We start from the raw sequence: 16,331 nt of genomic DNA on the forward strand, positions 1-16,331 counted from the left end.
CTTATTTTTTTCGAAAATCACGTCACCGCTATTGCTTTACCCAATGCTACACGGGGCAACTCCACAATGGCCATTAGAAATGGCAAAGACTACTCAAATCCAAAACTGCCAAACTGTGAACGGCTTTAGCTCTCGTCGTGCTCGATAACTTCACAGGTGAAGTCAGACGTAATCTCACTGTAAACCAAAATGAAAATAAAAGCATCAGAAATCATCTGGCTTGTTACGTTCCGAGCAGTCTTATCAATAAAAGCGACCAAACTTGATATTGTTTCGGTAGCTTTCCCGCTTTGGCACCACGTCATACCGCCTGTAAACCGCGTTCAGCAGAAAAAGAAAGTATCCTCTCGGCGGAATTGTCGCCAAATATGTTGTCTTTGTCAAAATTCACATGGTTGCAATTGCTTGAAAGGAAAACGCACCAGCTTCAACACATTTGAACGTTTTTAATGATTCCCTCTTTTCAAGGGCTTGCTAAAACTAAAATCGCCCCCATGTGCTTTTTAACGTCATAGGTGATACCAAACTAAATCTCAGCTCAAAACAAAGTCATAGTAAAAAAAAAAAAATGAATCTATCTCGGAACGCTCCGTGTCGGCTTCTCAACCAAGGTCTCGTGTACATCATCTACTTCAACGTTCAATGATAATACGATGTTCGGGGAAAGGCGTTGTTCGGGATGAAATTCATTTTTTACGGCTCACGGGCTATCGATTGTAATTTCGGACATTTACATGTGCATCCCAACTGGCCCTCTTCATGACAAGGCAGAAAGTTTGCATTTGATTTAGGATTTTCTAACGAAGCTGCCGCGGTTCCGTGGTAACTTCGCTGACTGAAACGCAACTAGCAAGACAACTTCCCGGGTTCGAATTCTACAACGAACAGCACAATTTTTTGTTGCTGGAAATCATTTCTAAAAATTTTCTTTGGTTACTATAAGAGGAAACTCGTAACCACGGAGGTCAATCACGGCGCAATCGGTAGCGTGCAAGTCTGTTTAAAAATCCAAACCAATCATCCACCATGGTAACGAGTCACGAGTAGTCACGAGTTCGAATCCCGGATGAGGCATGTCACCTGTCCCTCGGATACGAGCTGGTCACGTGATCGGGAAGGCGCGAATACGAATGCAGGCACTCGTCGGTCTCGGCAAATTACCTTTTGCATAAAAAGCCGGTATACTTTCGCATAAGTGATCGATTTGGCAACAACTTTTGCTGTTCGTTATCATAGTGTCTGCCTCGTCGATAACACTTCCTTACTCTTCATCTAATTGGGAATAATCTATCTCTCTCTCTCTCTCATTTTTGTTGATCGAGGCTGGGTGTTCAAAATGTGTATATTGCTATATAATTTGGTTATTATTGCACATTTTCACTGTTAAAGATCGTCTTTCTATATGCTAGTACTTGGACATAATGAACGAAATTTAGCTGGCTTGTTTCATGTATGTACCTGTAGTACTTGCATATTCCAAACTTCATGTACACTGTAGGGGGCCTATACTGAGTTTTGTATCTAAGTCTATACCAATCTTCTTTTTGTGTTCTTTTCAGTTCCTGTCATCAAATGTCCCATCTGCTTACATATGAATCACGTATTCGGGGATCTTGATCTGACCCGGACCGCAGACGCTGTATTACATCAGTATTTATCCTATAATTCCCGTTGTGATGAGGGAGACGTACATGTTTTTACCACAGACTGTAGGGGATCCTGCTTTACGGCGCAGACAGCGGTGAATATTACTGCAGTACGTATATAAAGTCGAGAATATATACAAAAAACATCATTATCATCAAGTGCTTGAGATCGTTTTCTGCATTCGCGCCTGTGTTTGTGTGTGTGTCTACTGCATGTTGTATGCGCGTGCGCATGTGTGCATACGTGCGGGAGTGTGTTCATTCAATTCAGCATGTACTGTATCCTGATCGCCCTGCTGTTCGTAATGTTGGCGTCACTAAAGTAATTGCTTATCATATACATGTGTTTATACACTGTCATTACACTTCAAGGACTTCAAGGACTATCACTTTATCACGAGTTACTTTCTTACATTCTACATTTTTAGAACTTTTTTATGCCAGTAGGTAATACAGTCCTCATAAACAAAATAGCCGCAGATTTATGTTTGCAAAGTAATTCATACTCTGAAACTAAATAAATACTATTCAGACGAATATTAGTATAGCCCTCTATAACACAGCGGGTTAATAAATTATAATCGAGAACAGTTAATTTGTAACAAAAAGTTTGTTAAGGAAATGTTGTTTCTGGAAAGTTTTCGCACCATTGAATTAGTTTTTTTTTTTTAAATACAAATTATTGCTAAGACACGGGAATTAATTACGTTTTATATTGAAATGATTCTGTTATTCGCTGTTACTTAATAATTGGTTAAAGGAATAATAACTCTTCGTTTCGGCCAAAAAATGAATTTTCCTGGAGTAAACAACAATTTCCCCATACTTACCAATGGTTAATGAATCCATTTTTACATTCAAAGTTAGTCCCTGTTTTTTTCTAAAAAGTTTGGTTTTTTGTTAAAATCTCTTAAGAGATTTTAACAGAGTATAGCCATCAATGGAGGCCACGTGGTCTAAAGACAAGCTCAGTTATCAGAATAATAGCTATAACTGCCGTTTTTGTGGTAAAACAGAATATATTATATTTCTATGAGTTATTCACAATGTTTTTATTGTGAAATATAGATCTCATACGAAGAGTTATTATCCCTTTAAGTGTTCTTTTGCCGCACGGCGGTTTACATGTATAGGGAATGTCTCTGTGTAATTTCCCTGAAGAAGTCTGACGTTCAGCAGAAGAAATATTGACAGATAAATCACAGTCAATCTTTTATATAGCTATTGACAAATGAAACTTTTTGTTTTTAAAAAAATTAGAATACTCGCAATCGGTTCGTGCCTTTTATACTCAGTTTGTGGTGTCTACAGGTCACACATCACCCCTGTCTTTTTTCAAATTCACATTTTGACGCGATCCATAAAAAAGGCAGTTTTGCACCTATAGTCCTGAAAACGTATTTACCGTTCTGCAGCTCACGGGACCTTTTGTAAATGAACACTGATATCAGAAAAAAATAACTGTTTCAAAACGCATCACACAAATGCATTTCTATAATCTACTGTACCTACTGCATATTTTAATATGTATTTAAATACGGGAGCAATGCTCTCTCGATTATCTCCGACACATAATTCATGTGCCGAAAGGAAAGGTGTAGGGACTTACCTACCATACGAAATTTTAAAATGCGGTGCTCGCAACAAGTATTTTTAGGACCGCACCAATCACATATCTGCGGCCCCAGGTCACAAACGGCAGTTTTGTTTTTGAGGTCTGTAATATACTGACATAGAACTCCAGACACTGTTTTTGAAGCATTATCCTCTTTATGTTTTACATTTTAAATTGTGCGAATAAGAAATGCTCGAAATAAGACTGATAAATGCTATTTCTTGATACTTCAGTATTTGAGAGGCACTATTTTGAGTTTCACCTTCTTTCAACGGCAATGCACCGGTCTTCGAACAGAAGATAATTGCCTGTCCGGTCGAGACATTGATCACTTCGCTCTGTCTGAACTCCAATTTCCACTCTACACGGGAGCAAGATCGAATTTCTTTTGGGAAATGAACGGGTCTGTTTGCACTTACACGTACATGCACCGGTATAGCACAGGGTATAGCACCGCTGAGAGAATTCCCAAGCAGCAGACGACTCCAGGTGGCACCACTGGCACAACGTCATCCATTACTAGGCGTTGTTCAGCCTTAATGTGTCTTTAGTCTTGTATATACTCGTCACCGATTAAATTTGTGTGGTGCATGTGCCGGACGTGTTTGTGAATGATGTTCAAAATGTATTGGCGAAGCAATCACACATACATTTGAAAAAATAACTCTTATTCATAGGGAGGACACGGTATATATTTTCAAACATACTATGATCTTCATGTACCAGTGCTTGACATATATAAAATGTTGAGAAAGGAACAAACTTTAAAAAGAGCGCACTGCGAACATTGTTGTTTACATCATTATATGTACGTGTAGAACTCAGTCTTTTAATCTGTATCTAAGACCCAATAAACTGTTTAGTGGGCTCTTGTCTGAATTAAAAGGAAAAGAATGTACGTTTGCAGTAAATTATAAGATTACTTTTCATATCCATTAATCAATCGATCAAAACATCTGAAAAGACATTTTAGTGTGAAGGTGTTGTAAAACATTGGCAACTTCAAAAACATAAAATCGTCGAAAGTATTAGCGCGTCTTAATCACTAATTTTTTTAATGTGTTTCTGCCAAAAAGGATTCTTAGCATATGATGCAGTATATAGGGTTAATGGCATATTGAAAGGTGTGGAACATTTCAATTGGTTTCCATCACAATTTGGCTGTCTATAATTTTGAACCAACATAAAGAAACAGATTTCGAGAGTCATTTGGGGAGTTCTCACTTGGGTGGACCACCTGGTCCATTTTCAAGTACACACTGACCAATGATTTTTGGGCAGTTACGTTCCCGATTTCCCCAACGGCCCTTGAAGTTAAGAAAGCTGAATTCCCCAGTAAACTGTCCTTTGGCGGCCATCTTGACAACTTTAAGATTATTTGCAATGTGCCATGCTGTTCCAGCACTACAGTGATCTTTCAACTTGTCTCCGTTAAAGAGTTTCTTGTAGACGTGTTCCCCTGTATTTGGCCAGATACCATGGGATCCCTTGGCTGCGTAGACTTGGGCGTGTGTGCAGTCAGTCGTATAAACGGCCCGATTCCCTCTTCTGAATTCATTACCATTCCACAGAAACTCTCCACCATATTGGTTAGTGATCTCAGAATCGTGGATTGACAAATATATGGAGTAGATTTTGTTATTATTGAACTTTATCTTCACGTGTTCCCAGTCTCCAACGTGATTACCAAAAGTGGAGTACCCCCCTGCGCATCCGTTAAGTCGAGGACATAGGCAATGGCCCCACGCCTTGACGCACGGGCATACGTTATCAAAATATAACCCCACACACGCCCGTTTTCCTCTGTTGTATGGGAAGAAGAACCAATAGGTGATTTCAACAACGTTACCCTTGTCCTCGTATATAGCGTATGCTGGGGCACTTGCAGGATCCTGTCCCTTAAAGACGACAGGTTCTCTGCACGAGGGACAAGATAAATGCGTCTTAGTTTCCAGGTAACAGTTGCTGTTACAGGTGGGCAGTGTGCTCGGAGTGACGGAAGTCGGACTGCCGCCGCGTAAGTTAACGTGTTGGAGGAAATAGTCGACGCTGGATGGTTTCCATTCCTCTCCCACGGCCAACCGGACCACCGGCGCCCACAGTTTCGCGGCGGCGACGATATCAGCATGACTCCTTCCATTGAGGCCAGTGGCCTGCTTATTCTTACACTGATTTAACAGTTTACCTATGTTCAAATCAATCAATTTTTTGAAATTAAATCCGAAGTTGCCGAGCCACCCGTTGCTTGGCGACGAATGAAGCATGACAATCACCAACAGAAGACACCAACGCCCTGCAGCGACCATCTTGAAATAAAAAGTTGAAGCAAAATTTATCTATTTTTCTGCATATTATTATTATTTATGTTATGATCTGCAATATATATAAACATAGGCAGTTGATATTTATTTGAAGGACAACATTTGAAGGACAGCATTTAGGCTGTCCCCGATGAACGTATGAATGCCATAATTTGATGTTCAATGTCACTCGTGACGAAAATATGTCACTATTGCCAATGTATCTACAGTTATTTACATGAGTTGCAAATCAATGGGGCGAATGATAATTTTCTAGCTTGGTGCACACTGTACGACAAGCCGGACGTCCCGCATTGCAAATTGATGAATATCAATTTAATTTACAAAAATGCTTCTTCAAGTTGCTTTTCGTTTCATCCATCGACACTAATAAATTAAATTCACGTATAATAACAATCCATCAGCAGCTATTGTTAATCAACGCATGTAAACTGCCCCAAGAATTACGGCGTCATTTTATTCATTGTCTCCCTGCATACATGCATAAAATATAAACATTAACTTCTCTGAATGAACGTGGGTTTTAAATTGGATTGGTTTAAATGGCGGTGTGAAACATCTATAATTATACCCGCACAAGTTGAAAATTTGGGGATTGATAGACCTATCACCAGGGATGAGCAAGGGCACTTGGGATTTTCAGTGTTCTTGGGGGTTGGCTGTCCTGGAAGTGGATGACTCTTAATTCTTTTTACATTGTAATTTCTGCCATTTATTCCTATACCATTAGAGTGAGGAAGCTGAAACTCTTAGCTTTGATGAACACATTATCAGGGAATGTACATTGGTCTGTTGAAAACGTAATGTAACTGTTGGTCGGGCTTCCCTGAGAGGTGATTGGTTCTTATGATCACATTGTAATTTTGGTATTTTTCCCAACACTGAAGAGAAAGGAAGTTGAAGCGGTGGGTATTGGTAGTCTTATAATCAAGGGAGTGCAGAGGCACTAAGGAATTTTAGTGAGCCGCTGGGTTGGTATTTTTTTTAAATTAGGCATTTTTTCATCAATGCTTTTAAAGCTGTTATTATGAAGACTATCTGCAAAAATTATACATATGTATTGTCACAGATATATTGGGAATGGTGTCCTTGAGGAAACTACTTCTTACAATGTCGACACTCCTAAAACGCAGAAAATAACAATTGGACTTACGTTTCTGTTGTGCAACTTTGGTAGACGATTGGCCTCAAAATGATTGCTTGTCGATGTCCGTGAAAATCGGACGCTGTCGCAGCAATAATATATTTTTAGCCTGCGAATGTCGGCCCTCGCCTCCCGTGGCTCGTGAAGTAGGTGCGAGGATGACAGCAGTGCTTTTTATAGCGAAGACTCCTACCAATTAGCATGTGTGTGGGGTGCGGTCATCCCAAACCTCTTACAATAGGCGTCACGATGTAAGGCGTGCATTTTAATAACAGTTTGAGGGATCAGAAACAATGTAAATTTGATAAAAAATGATAATATTCCGGTGTCTTTTATGTTTATCCTTCATGACTTAACCTGTTATTATCCAAGCCTTTAATACGAACGTTATGATATCTCTTAAAAAGTTGACTTAAGTCAAATGAATGTTTTTTCTTAAAGTCAGTTTTCATTTCAAACACTGTGATGCATTGGAACAGGATAGTAACTGCATGAACCTTGTGACGGACAATTTAAAAAGAATTGAGCATTGCAATTGAAGGATTTGAATAATTCCATTGGAGAGTGGAATAACAGCAGTGTTAGTTTCACATTGCTATCCGTACCAGCTTGATCGGTCATGATCCATTAAGTATCTCAGAAAAAGAGGATCATACCTTAGCGTCTGTCCCGCCTACTAAAAGCTGTAAGGGGGTAACTAACTATGGTGCCCGCTCGGCTGACTGCAATTTAGCGTGAACCCCCAGGGAGTTAAGTTGATCTAAATCTAAATCTCTGGATCGATCTAAATCTCTGGGAATGCACCCTTAGTTAACAGACCTGGAGTCATCGCTGGTCAGACACGGACAGATGAATATTTATTTCCCGTCCTCGTGGGCGACCTCAACATTATCATATGTCAATGTGATAGGCACACTGTTATATTTTATGGTAGGGGAGGAATACATTCTGGACCACAGGCTCTTTTGTTTTTTACAGAATCAGCTACAGCTCAAATCCCACACAGGTCATTCGACAGTTTTAACTGCTAGAAGACCTCTGGTAGAGAGTACTAGAAATATAATTTCTCCCGTATATTCTAACTTGCAGAGTGAAATCGTGATAATTAATCCTTTGTAATTAATTGATTGTTTGTTATTAATTTTTGTAGCTAAAGAAAACAAAGAAATTAATCAGTCATGTTTGGCGGTTTAATTTATTGTTATATTGAGCGGGATAAACGAACGAAATAACAACATCCAAAAGCTTTGTGCCCCTTAACGAAATACTTAAATTATGATCTATGCTAATTTATTTTAAACCAAACTATATCTGGAAGCCTTTCTCCCCAAACAAACTGTACCCTCTACCAGGGCGATAGATTGATTTTTCACAAGATATTCACAGGTATGTCTTTAGATAAATAGACAGTCATTCAATTCTCTGGCTTTTTGAAATTTGCCTATAATATCTGCCACCTAGATAGAGGGTAGACAAAGTGATGATGGATTTATTGAAATGGGTTACTATTCTAATAGGGCTTATTAACACCACAAAACCACACTGGCATACTTTGACATTCCTCCCAGGCACACATAATAACCACTATAAAATCAGAACACTGAGGTGGGTGGGAGGACAGGCCTACTTCCCATACAGCGCAACACTGAATTACTGCGGAGTTTTGCAAGGGCGTGTGTTTGTGAGTGTCTATGTTTGCCTGTGCTTACAAGCATGTGAGTTTTTTTAGTTTTAAAAGCAACGTCGTTTATAGTATCGTTACATACGGGTAAACGGTTGTGCGCATGCGTGTGTGTGTACTCGAAAATATGACTTTTCTAAAATAACAGTCACGGAAATATTAAAACAGGTTTCTCAAATGAACAAGTCCATCAAGTCTATAAATATAAAGTGTATATATTTTGTGTCCAACTTTGACCAAGAGTCCACATTCTAAAATGACCGTGAGTGTACAGGAAACTAAATTTAGATAGGCTTGCCTTTGCATTTGGATAATTGACCAAAAAATAAGTAAATAAATAAAGTTAATTCATTCGGAAATTGTCTGTAAGTCAACAACAACTTGATAAATTTGACTCTTAATGTTTTAAGAATTGCTGTACTTTTTCTGGATTGTTGTATTTCTTTTTGTTTAGCAGTGCACATGTTTAAATAAACCACTTAACTGGTATTAGGTTTTCTTAATTTTCCTTAATGATTTTAGAACCTTTTGTTGTATTATTTCAGATGTAGGCTTGATCTTTACACAAAAATCTAAATTTTACTGTAAACTTATCGTAATCCAGTGAGAAAATCAACTTAAAATTGTTCTAAATCATCTTAACATAGCACAAATGTTGGTTCAAACATTACCACCCGTGAATTGATGGGCTCCGCCATTGCTTATAGCATCATAAAATGCGCCAAGTAGAAAGGGAAATAAAGAAAAGCCTCAATAAACAATTCTAGAAAAGGCCATTGTGTTAACAAATCTTTAGAGAGTAGTATTGATTTTAAATAAGTTCAGGACTTTGTATCAAAAGTAAAGACTAGAGCTGAAGGCTAAATGCTATATAAATTATTTACTACCCTTTAAAACTAAAACCCTAGAATTGCTTGGTAAAGGTTTCAAAAGATTTTGAGCCGAATGGAAACTATGAAAGACGCCGATTCTGTTTTGTCACCCTCTTGAAATGGTTAGATTGAAGAAAATTGATCTGTCGGTATTTAATGGGAAAATGTGGAAGGGGGAGGAATACATTTTCTCCTTATAGAAACTCCTATGTCCTGTTTTGGAATGATTCATAAAACCTCAAAACCACAAGTGCACGATTTAACCTGGTCATCTTATTATTTTGGCATGCCATGACAATTCTTGAGATAATGTACTGGTATCTGTAACTCTTAAACAACTAGCAGACATCTGAAGTGGATATCTATAGAAAATCAAGCTCTTTCTCCCTAAACCTCTCCGCACCCCTCTCTTTCTCTCTACTCCCCTAGTGTCACCCCTCATGCAGTGGGTAAAGTGATACAGAAAATCTTGTCTTAAACCAATGTATTTTATTTAACTTCCTAAAGGATTTATTTACACAATTGTACTGATTACTCAACAAACGAATAAATTAACGATAGTTAACGATGCTGTTTTCTTTTTGAGTTGAAAGCACATTAAAGATTTAGTCACTACTTTGTCCAAGGAATACTTAATACTATTCTCCTGACATTGGCCATCGTCTATTTATAAGAATTCACATCACGGCTAATTTTTAAATGCAGGAAAAATAATGATAACTTTTCTTTGGCGCAGCATTTTCCCGAGTACACGACCCTGATGACACATTGACGCTCCATTTGGATTTAAAATACAATGGGGGCGACATTTGATAGAGGTCGCGGCAGTCTAGAAGAAGGACTTCATCGGAGATACCCGGTACTACAAAGCGACAGACTGCGTCATTTCGTATTGAAACCACAGGCTGTATAACTTTTGGCCATGCGTCGTATTTTAGTAATGAGTAAAATTCCATTGACCTGTTTTAAACAGCTTTACGAGCAATTGGAACTAAAAGAGGGTCACCTTGGGTATTTTCGTTCCCGTGAAAGATGCATGACATGCTCATATTTTGGCCTGATCCGTGAATAGCCCCATTCCCGTGACTCATTAACGAATGCGGATTTTTTATTCTTCGTCCTTCATAAAATGAATACATTATACTCGTTAATCCGCGATTGTCAACTTTCACCTATTTCTTGTATTTTCAACGAGATAGTTTTATATACTGTGGATTAAGAATAGATGATTTTATTTCCAATGAACTGTGACCACTACCCCCCCCCCCCAAACACACACAAACACAATTGGTCCCTCTTTAAAGTCTGTTACATCGGGTTTACATAATATATAATAAGTTAAATGAAAGCTGTTTTCATTAAGTTGATATCATAGAGTTGCATCATAAATGCCTGAAGTGTATGTGTGGGCGCACTCGCGCGTGAGCGTGTGTGGCGAACAAAGACTTGGCTGAAAGAAATTTCATCACAAGTAACTACACGTTTGATTCGTGGGCAAAAGAAAAACAAACAACAGTTATTCTTCTTACAATCTGAAACACGCCAATTGTACGTATTAAACGATCTTCATCTGAGACAGGGACACTCGGATTACACTGACAAGTGTGTCGACGTGGGATGAACGAATTGTGATTCTACTTCACCTGGATTAGTTCTTTGACATTACGTTTTATGATAAAAAGGCCAGTTAATGTCCCTACTTATCCTCAATCCCCAGAGCTATCCACAGACCTTGACGTGTATAAGTGAAAGAGAAAAAATGTATTTTTTCCTGAAAATGAAACAAATGAATATGACAACTTAAGTTTATGTTTTTGTCCTCTCTCTCTCTCGTTACAGAACGTGTGTGAGTGAGCGTTCATGAAAGACTTCTTCATGCAGACTTGTGTGTGCGTTTGGTGTGAAAGCAAATCGGTGATAGGGGGGTTTACAAGTATATGTACATCCGTTTTTAACCCGGGAAGACGTTTTACAATCCTTGAGATTGTTGAAAACGATAAAAATGGGCGATTTACAACATTTTAAACAATGGACATGATTCCATGAAAGTTTTGATCCAGTGAAGGGACTATGAATAAAATATTGATCTATAGTCAATTGAAATCACTCTCCACCTTTACAATCTGGTCTAATTGCTCTATAATCTAAGTGGTCACTGGTCTGCCTGCCATTATGCCCATTACTATGTTTAAAGAGGTCCCTTACAACTTGCCCACGTATCAGCACTCAATCCTAAGGACATTCCTTTTTGGTAATGTTTTTTCTTTCTCTAACTTAAGCCTGGGCGGGAAAAAAACATTCCCTGACTTTCTTTCTATTAAAGTAATGCTTTGTATTGGGACGTGGATAATTTGATAACTCTGTTTATTATTCTCATATTAAATGAATTTCATGGGACAGGTTAAGGTTTTCAGTGATAAGGGAGATGGGATCGTATTCGTTTGCGTAATCTTGATCAAGGGCAAGTCGTCTATTTACTTTCCAGGAAGACTGTGATTCACCCACCTCTCTGTCTCTGTTTATTTTGAAAATAATTTATCCACGTGTACCCGGTGGGGCTGTGGACCAAGTTAAATCTTCGGCCCCACTGATATGACTGCAACAGTCGGCCACCATTGTCCAAGGTATACTGAAAAGATTGACATTTGGTCACTTTCACTTAACGCGGACGTTTCAGTTGTTGTTTTTGGTGCGCCGGTATACAAAGAAGCCAAAACTTAACAAAATATTGAATTAAATCATTTTACAATAAAATCATTTCAGTGTATATACATGCACATGCGTATTTTCCGATCTTTTCATACCTATGCTCCAATATTTGTTTACTTGATACGTATAGAAAAAATCATGAAAATAATTTCCAGTAACATTTCTACCCCGACCGGTTTATTTAAGAAGCAAACTCCCATTTACTACTTCAAATGAGGGGGGTGTGTTTTAACTGAGCGCACCCCTCTTGGATCATTCACCGCTGCTTGCCGAAGCACTATAAAGAGAGCTGTGAAAATATATGTAACTGCTCGGTTTAGCTACGTAGAGTGTATAGGACCTGCAGCTATTTACTGAATTCAAGATGCAGCTGGTGGGACTGTTTGCATTTGGTTTGTTCTTAATTGGATATGAAGAAGGTTAGTTTATCGGTTTACTTCTTTTAACAGTAAATAGTCGAAGAACCCATTAAAAATAATTTTTATCTGTGAAAAATGTTTAAGTGCTAACATCTTTTTGCGTTCTCAGACAAAAAAATTACCAACATAAAACTTCAAACTTTCAAGCTACCAAATTTCCTGTCTGCATTAATGCAACAATGTGGTTGGAGCAAATTTACATTAGGATTCTCGTTTGGTTAAAATATATTTCTTAAACAGTTTCAGCGGCTGTGAATGTAAATTCAGTGGCTTTTGCAATTAATAACAAACTATCCAGTCTCCTGGCTCCCAGGTTCAAGTCATTGTCTCCGTTCAGTAAATCCGCTTCGAAGGTTAAGCCCAAGATTGACTTTGTGATGTTGTTAGACAGCAGTGGAAGTGTGAAGAAGAGTTACTTTGAAGACGAGAAACAAGCAGCGCAGGTAATGAATTCAGCAAAAAAAAAAAAAAAATAAATAAATAAAAAAAAAATAATAATAATAATGATGATGATGAAAAATAGATAAATAAATAAATAACCGGTATTTTAATCTAAAGTGAAATCACTTCTCTTAATTTCATTTCAAATAGTAAATTCACAACCTGTGCTTCAATGTTCACATTAATAGAAAGTAAATTAATGATGCTTTGCCGTGTAGATATATGGCGAAATATCACATTGATATGTATACACATAATTATGGCAGTGTATACATATAAGGCATATAAGGCAGTGTCAAAGACAAACATTTCAAATGCTATTCATTTTTATTTCTATATAGATATTGCTTATATAGTGTAATACAATTTAGTCTTATATGTAGAAGAGTTCATAAGCTTGGGTTTTGAACCCGCTTTTCATTTTTTCAGACACTTGTGGATTTCGTCCACAACAAAGCACCTATTGGACATCGTAAATCACGAGTGGCCCTGATAGAGTACTCCGTGTCAGCTCACTTTGAATTTAGATTACATACTTACAGCTCGCCCTCAGCGATAAAGAGGAGGATTCGACAAGTGAAATTCGACAATGGTACAACTGTTAAGATTTATAATATATTTTGGCTTTATTTCTATTTTTAATGGCTTAAAGGTATTCCAAAGAGAAAAAGTGCCTTCTTTGACAACTTAGATTAATTTGAGATTTAACTTACAGGTTGTTTTGATCCTTTTTTACTTTTAAAATGGTATGACTGTAATTTAGTTAAGATACGACGTAACATGCAAATTTGTTGTATTATTTCATTTGCTCATTTGTTTATTTATGCATTTAGTTAGATATTTCGATATCTGTGGAGTTCTACCCATTTGTGTTTTTTTTTTTTGGTTCGTTTTTGTTTGTTCATTTGTTTAAAACCTGACATCTATCCATTATGAAAGAATGGTATTTTCTGGTGTATATATACATGTATCTAGATACATATATGAAATACTTGTTTTAGACTATAAAAACACTGTATATATCATTATTATTTTTGTCTTCTGTTCCAGATCTGAATTAAATCCATTCTTATAATACTTCTTAAACTTACAATAATTTTTAATGATATTTTACATGTTTTTAAGGTAGACGAACGGCAACTGGACCTGCCCTGTCTAAAGCAAAGACAGAATTACAAGTTAACGGCTGTTCTGGCAACGTGAAATTGGTATGGCTGTTTACCGACGGTTATTCCAATTCTGGCGGGAACCCCAAGATACCGGCTGATCAACTTCGAGCGATGGGTAGGTGTAAGCCTTGACTTTCATTTCATTAATTCATTATACTGTAAAATGCGCTACGTTGTACAAATAAACTGCTCAAACTTCTTAATACACATATTCTCTTGCCGCAACTAAAAGCTTTAAAAAGGAATATCAATTCTGAGAAGTACGAAAAAATATATGCATAATCTGGAAAAGGTATTATTGAATTGTAATTTAGATGGATGAAAAGGGCCTTTAGGGAAAAATGGCTATAGTCATTTGATTTTACTTTTTGCATTTTATTCTGTGTATATCTAATGATTTTATATTTTTCTATTTCTCTTTATTTTGATGCAGGTGCCACTGTGTGTGTGATGGGCGTAGGTTCGTCCGTAAAATGGTCCGAGGTGAACCAAATTGCAAATCGCGACTGCATATTTAGAGCGGATTCGTTTGCCGAGACTCGCACCATTATGAGAAAGGCGTACAGCTTGAGTCTGGGTACCAGAACACCGAGACTGCCCGGCAATTTCTTCAGCGGACTTGTTATTTAGGTCTGATCACGATTTGAATGATACTGATATATCTTTTCTTTGACACATGTATCCTATAAATATAAGCCGCTTACCTGTTTTAATGTAGAAGCAGTAATTGGTTATGACATAGCTTAAAGGACTTTCAGTTCCATGATCAACTAATTAGACTGACACTGACTCCCGGGCAACATTCGATTTTACGCAGAAATAGTTACCTGTTCCACATGATGTCCATGGCACTGTCACTTGCAAACTATTCTTGCCTATTTTAAACGGAGACTAAACGAACGGGACCCGTAACCTGAATCCGTTTGCCAACAAATGTTTCTTGTGATAAAAATGGTAGCCCTCTAGGAACCGTAGCCCGTTCCCCCTTACATTGCACGGGTGACATTCGTCCCATTTACTAACACAAATACTCTGAGTAACCCTAACCCTAAACATATAGGCCCCCGCACTTCCATTCCTTGGACTACCATTCCTGTCACACCGCCACATATAACTAGTTGCTTTCAAGCTAAGGCCCATTAAATTAAACTTAGATGATCTTTCCTAGTTCCGATGCAGAAATTAAAAAATTCTCAGCTCTCGGATGACCACATTGCCATCTTGCTGTAAGCCGAAAGATTGTTGGTTATCATGTGCCCTTTTATCAATTCATCACTTTTTGTTGCATAGTAATTGCTGCCATAGGATCTCCCCAATGGCCTTGCTATATTTATGAATAACGCTTTCCAAATCTGACAGTGTCTTTGTATTGTTCAAATCGTACGAAATTAAATCATGTGAATGAAAATTGTCTTTCAGATGTTTTGTTTAATCTGATTCATTTACAGTGGATTTAAACCACATTGTTATGTGATCAACAATTGATGATTTTAACACCCTTGACTTCATGACATGATAATCGCAGTAGATATAATCTATGTTTCTTAGAAAATGTAAACCTCTCCCGTTGAAGATTTTGTCCTTAATCAGAATCTTTGTAAATCAGATGGGAATGTCTGAGACCATGTAAGGACGAAGAAAGTTGCCTATTTTTATAAATAAATTCTTCAGCCGCCATATACGCAAGAAACAATGCAATTTTCTCTGCTTGTGATCTGCGATAAAAGACAGATCCCAATATCTTTACCTCCCCCCCCCCCCGCGCCATGCCTTCTTCTTTGGAAAATATGTCTTTAAAATTTCAAAATTAGCATTTTCCAGTAATGAAGATATGAAAAATGTTTTGTGGTCTGGATTCCGTTCTTTTATCGATTAAGAAGGGAAATGAAGAAGCTGCAATTTTTTTTCGGAAAAGAGAATACTCATAATTTATCTAGTTCGGCATTGATTGTAGTATTGGCTTTGGTCTTCGCGATCGCAGCATCTACTAGTATTTACCGCGGCTGCATGCTAAGCACTGTTTTATATCACCAACAATAATAGCAAAAAAAACCTCAATTAAATGGAGATCTAAGAAATAAAATTAATTAAAATCTTCCTTCCTTTCATGGATGGTTTCACTGGCAATTTATTAAAAAATATGCATAGAATAAGACGGTGAATTATACTTTCGTTTGAAAATGTAAGAAAGGCCTTGACCTTGACACTAAGAGTATGTGATTAACTTAAACTTGAGCATACGTTTATCTACGTGACATCTTTTCTTGAGAAATTCAATGATTATGAGTATAAACAAAGTGATCAAATTCAAGCA

The 16,331-nt window shown here is 37.5% G+C and overlaps 2 protein-coding genes across 2 annotated transcripts; one reads left to right on the plus strand and one right to left on the minus strand.

The window, feature by feature from the left end:
- Positions 1-3,364: 3,364 nt before the first annotated feature.
- LOC106151565 (uncharacterized) lies at positions 3,365-6,881 on the minus strand. Its single transcript, XM_013524899.2, has 2 exons — positions 6,736-6,881; positions 3,365-5,567 (listed from the first exon to the last, which is right to left on the minus strand). The coding sequence occupies exon 2, from the start codon at positions 5,565-5,567 to the stop codon at positions 4,482-4,484; it is 1,086 nt and encodes a 361-aa protein (XP_013380353.2). The 5' UTR covers positions 6,736-6,881; the 3' UTR covers positions 3,365-4,481.
- A 5,375-nt stretch (positions 6,882-12,256) lies between these two features.
- On the plus strand, positions 12,257-15,430 carry LOC106173422 (von Willebrand factor A domain-containing protein 2-like). Its single transcript, XM_013554559.2, has 5 exons — positions 12,257-12,407; positions 12,648-12,850; positions 13,278-13,440; positions 13,974-14,132; positions 14,451-15,430. Exons 1-5 carry the CDS (start codon positions 12,353-12,355, stop codon positions 14,645-14,647), a joined length of 777 nt encoding a protein of 258 aa, XP_013410013.2. The 5' UTR covers positions 12,257-12,352; the 3' UTR covers positions 14,648-15,430.
- Positions 15,431-16,331: the final 901 nt, after the last annotated feature.

The sequence above is a fragment of the Lingula anatina genome, chromosome 3 (genome assembly GCF_051362555.1).
Source record: "Lingula anatina isolate TDL-2025a chromosome 3, LinAna3.0, whole genome shotgun sequence".
Classification (NCBI taxonomy): Eukaryota; Metazoa; Brachiopoda; class Lingulata; order Lingulida; family Lingulidae; genus Lingula; species Lingula anatina.

Coding starts and splice junctions, on each gene's coding strand:
- LOC106173422 (XM_013554559.2), top strand. CDS start 12,353: ATGCAGCTGGTGGGACTGTTTGCATTTGGTTTGTTCTTAATTGGATAT. Junction 12,408..12,647: donor CTTAATTGGATATGAAGAAG/GTTAGTTTATCG, acceptor TTTCTTAAACAG/TTTCAGCGGCTGTGAATGTA. Junction 14,133..14,450: donor TGATCAACTTCGAGCGATGG/GTAGGTGTAAGC, acceptor ATTTTGATGCAG/GTGCCACTGTGTGTGTGATG.
- LOC106151565 (XM_013524899.2), bottom strand. CDS start 5,567: ATGGTCGCTGCAGGGCGTTGGTGTCTTCTGTTGGTGATTGTCATGCTT.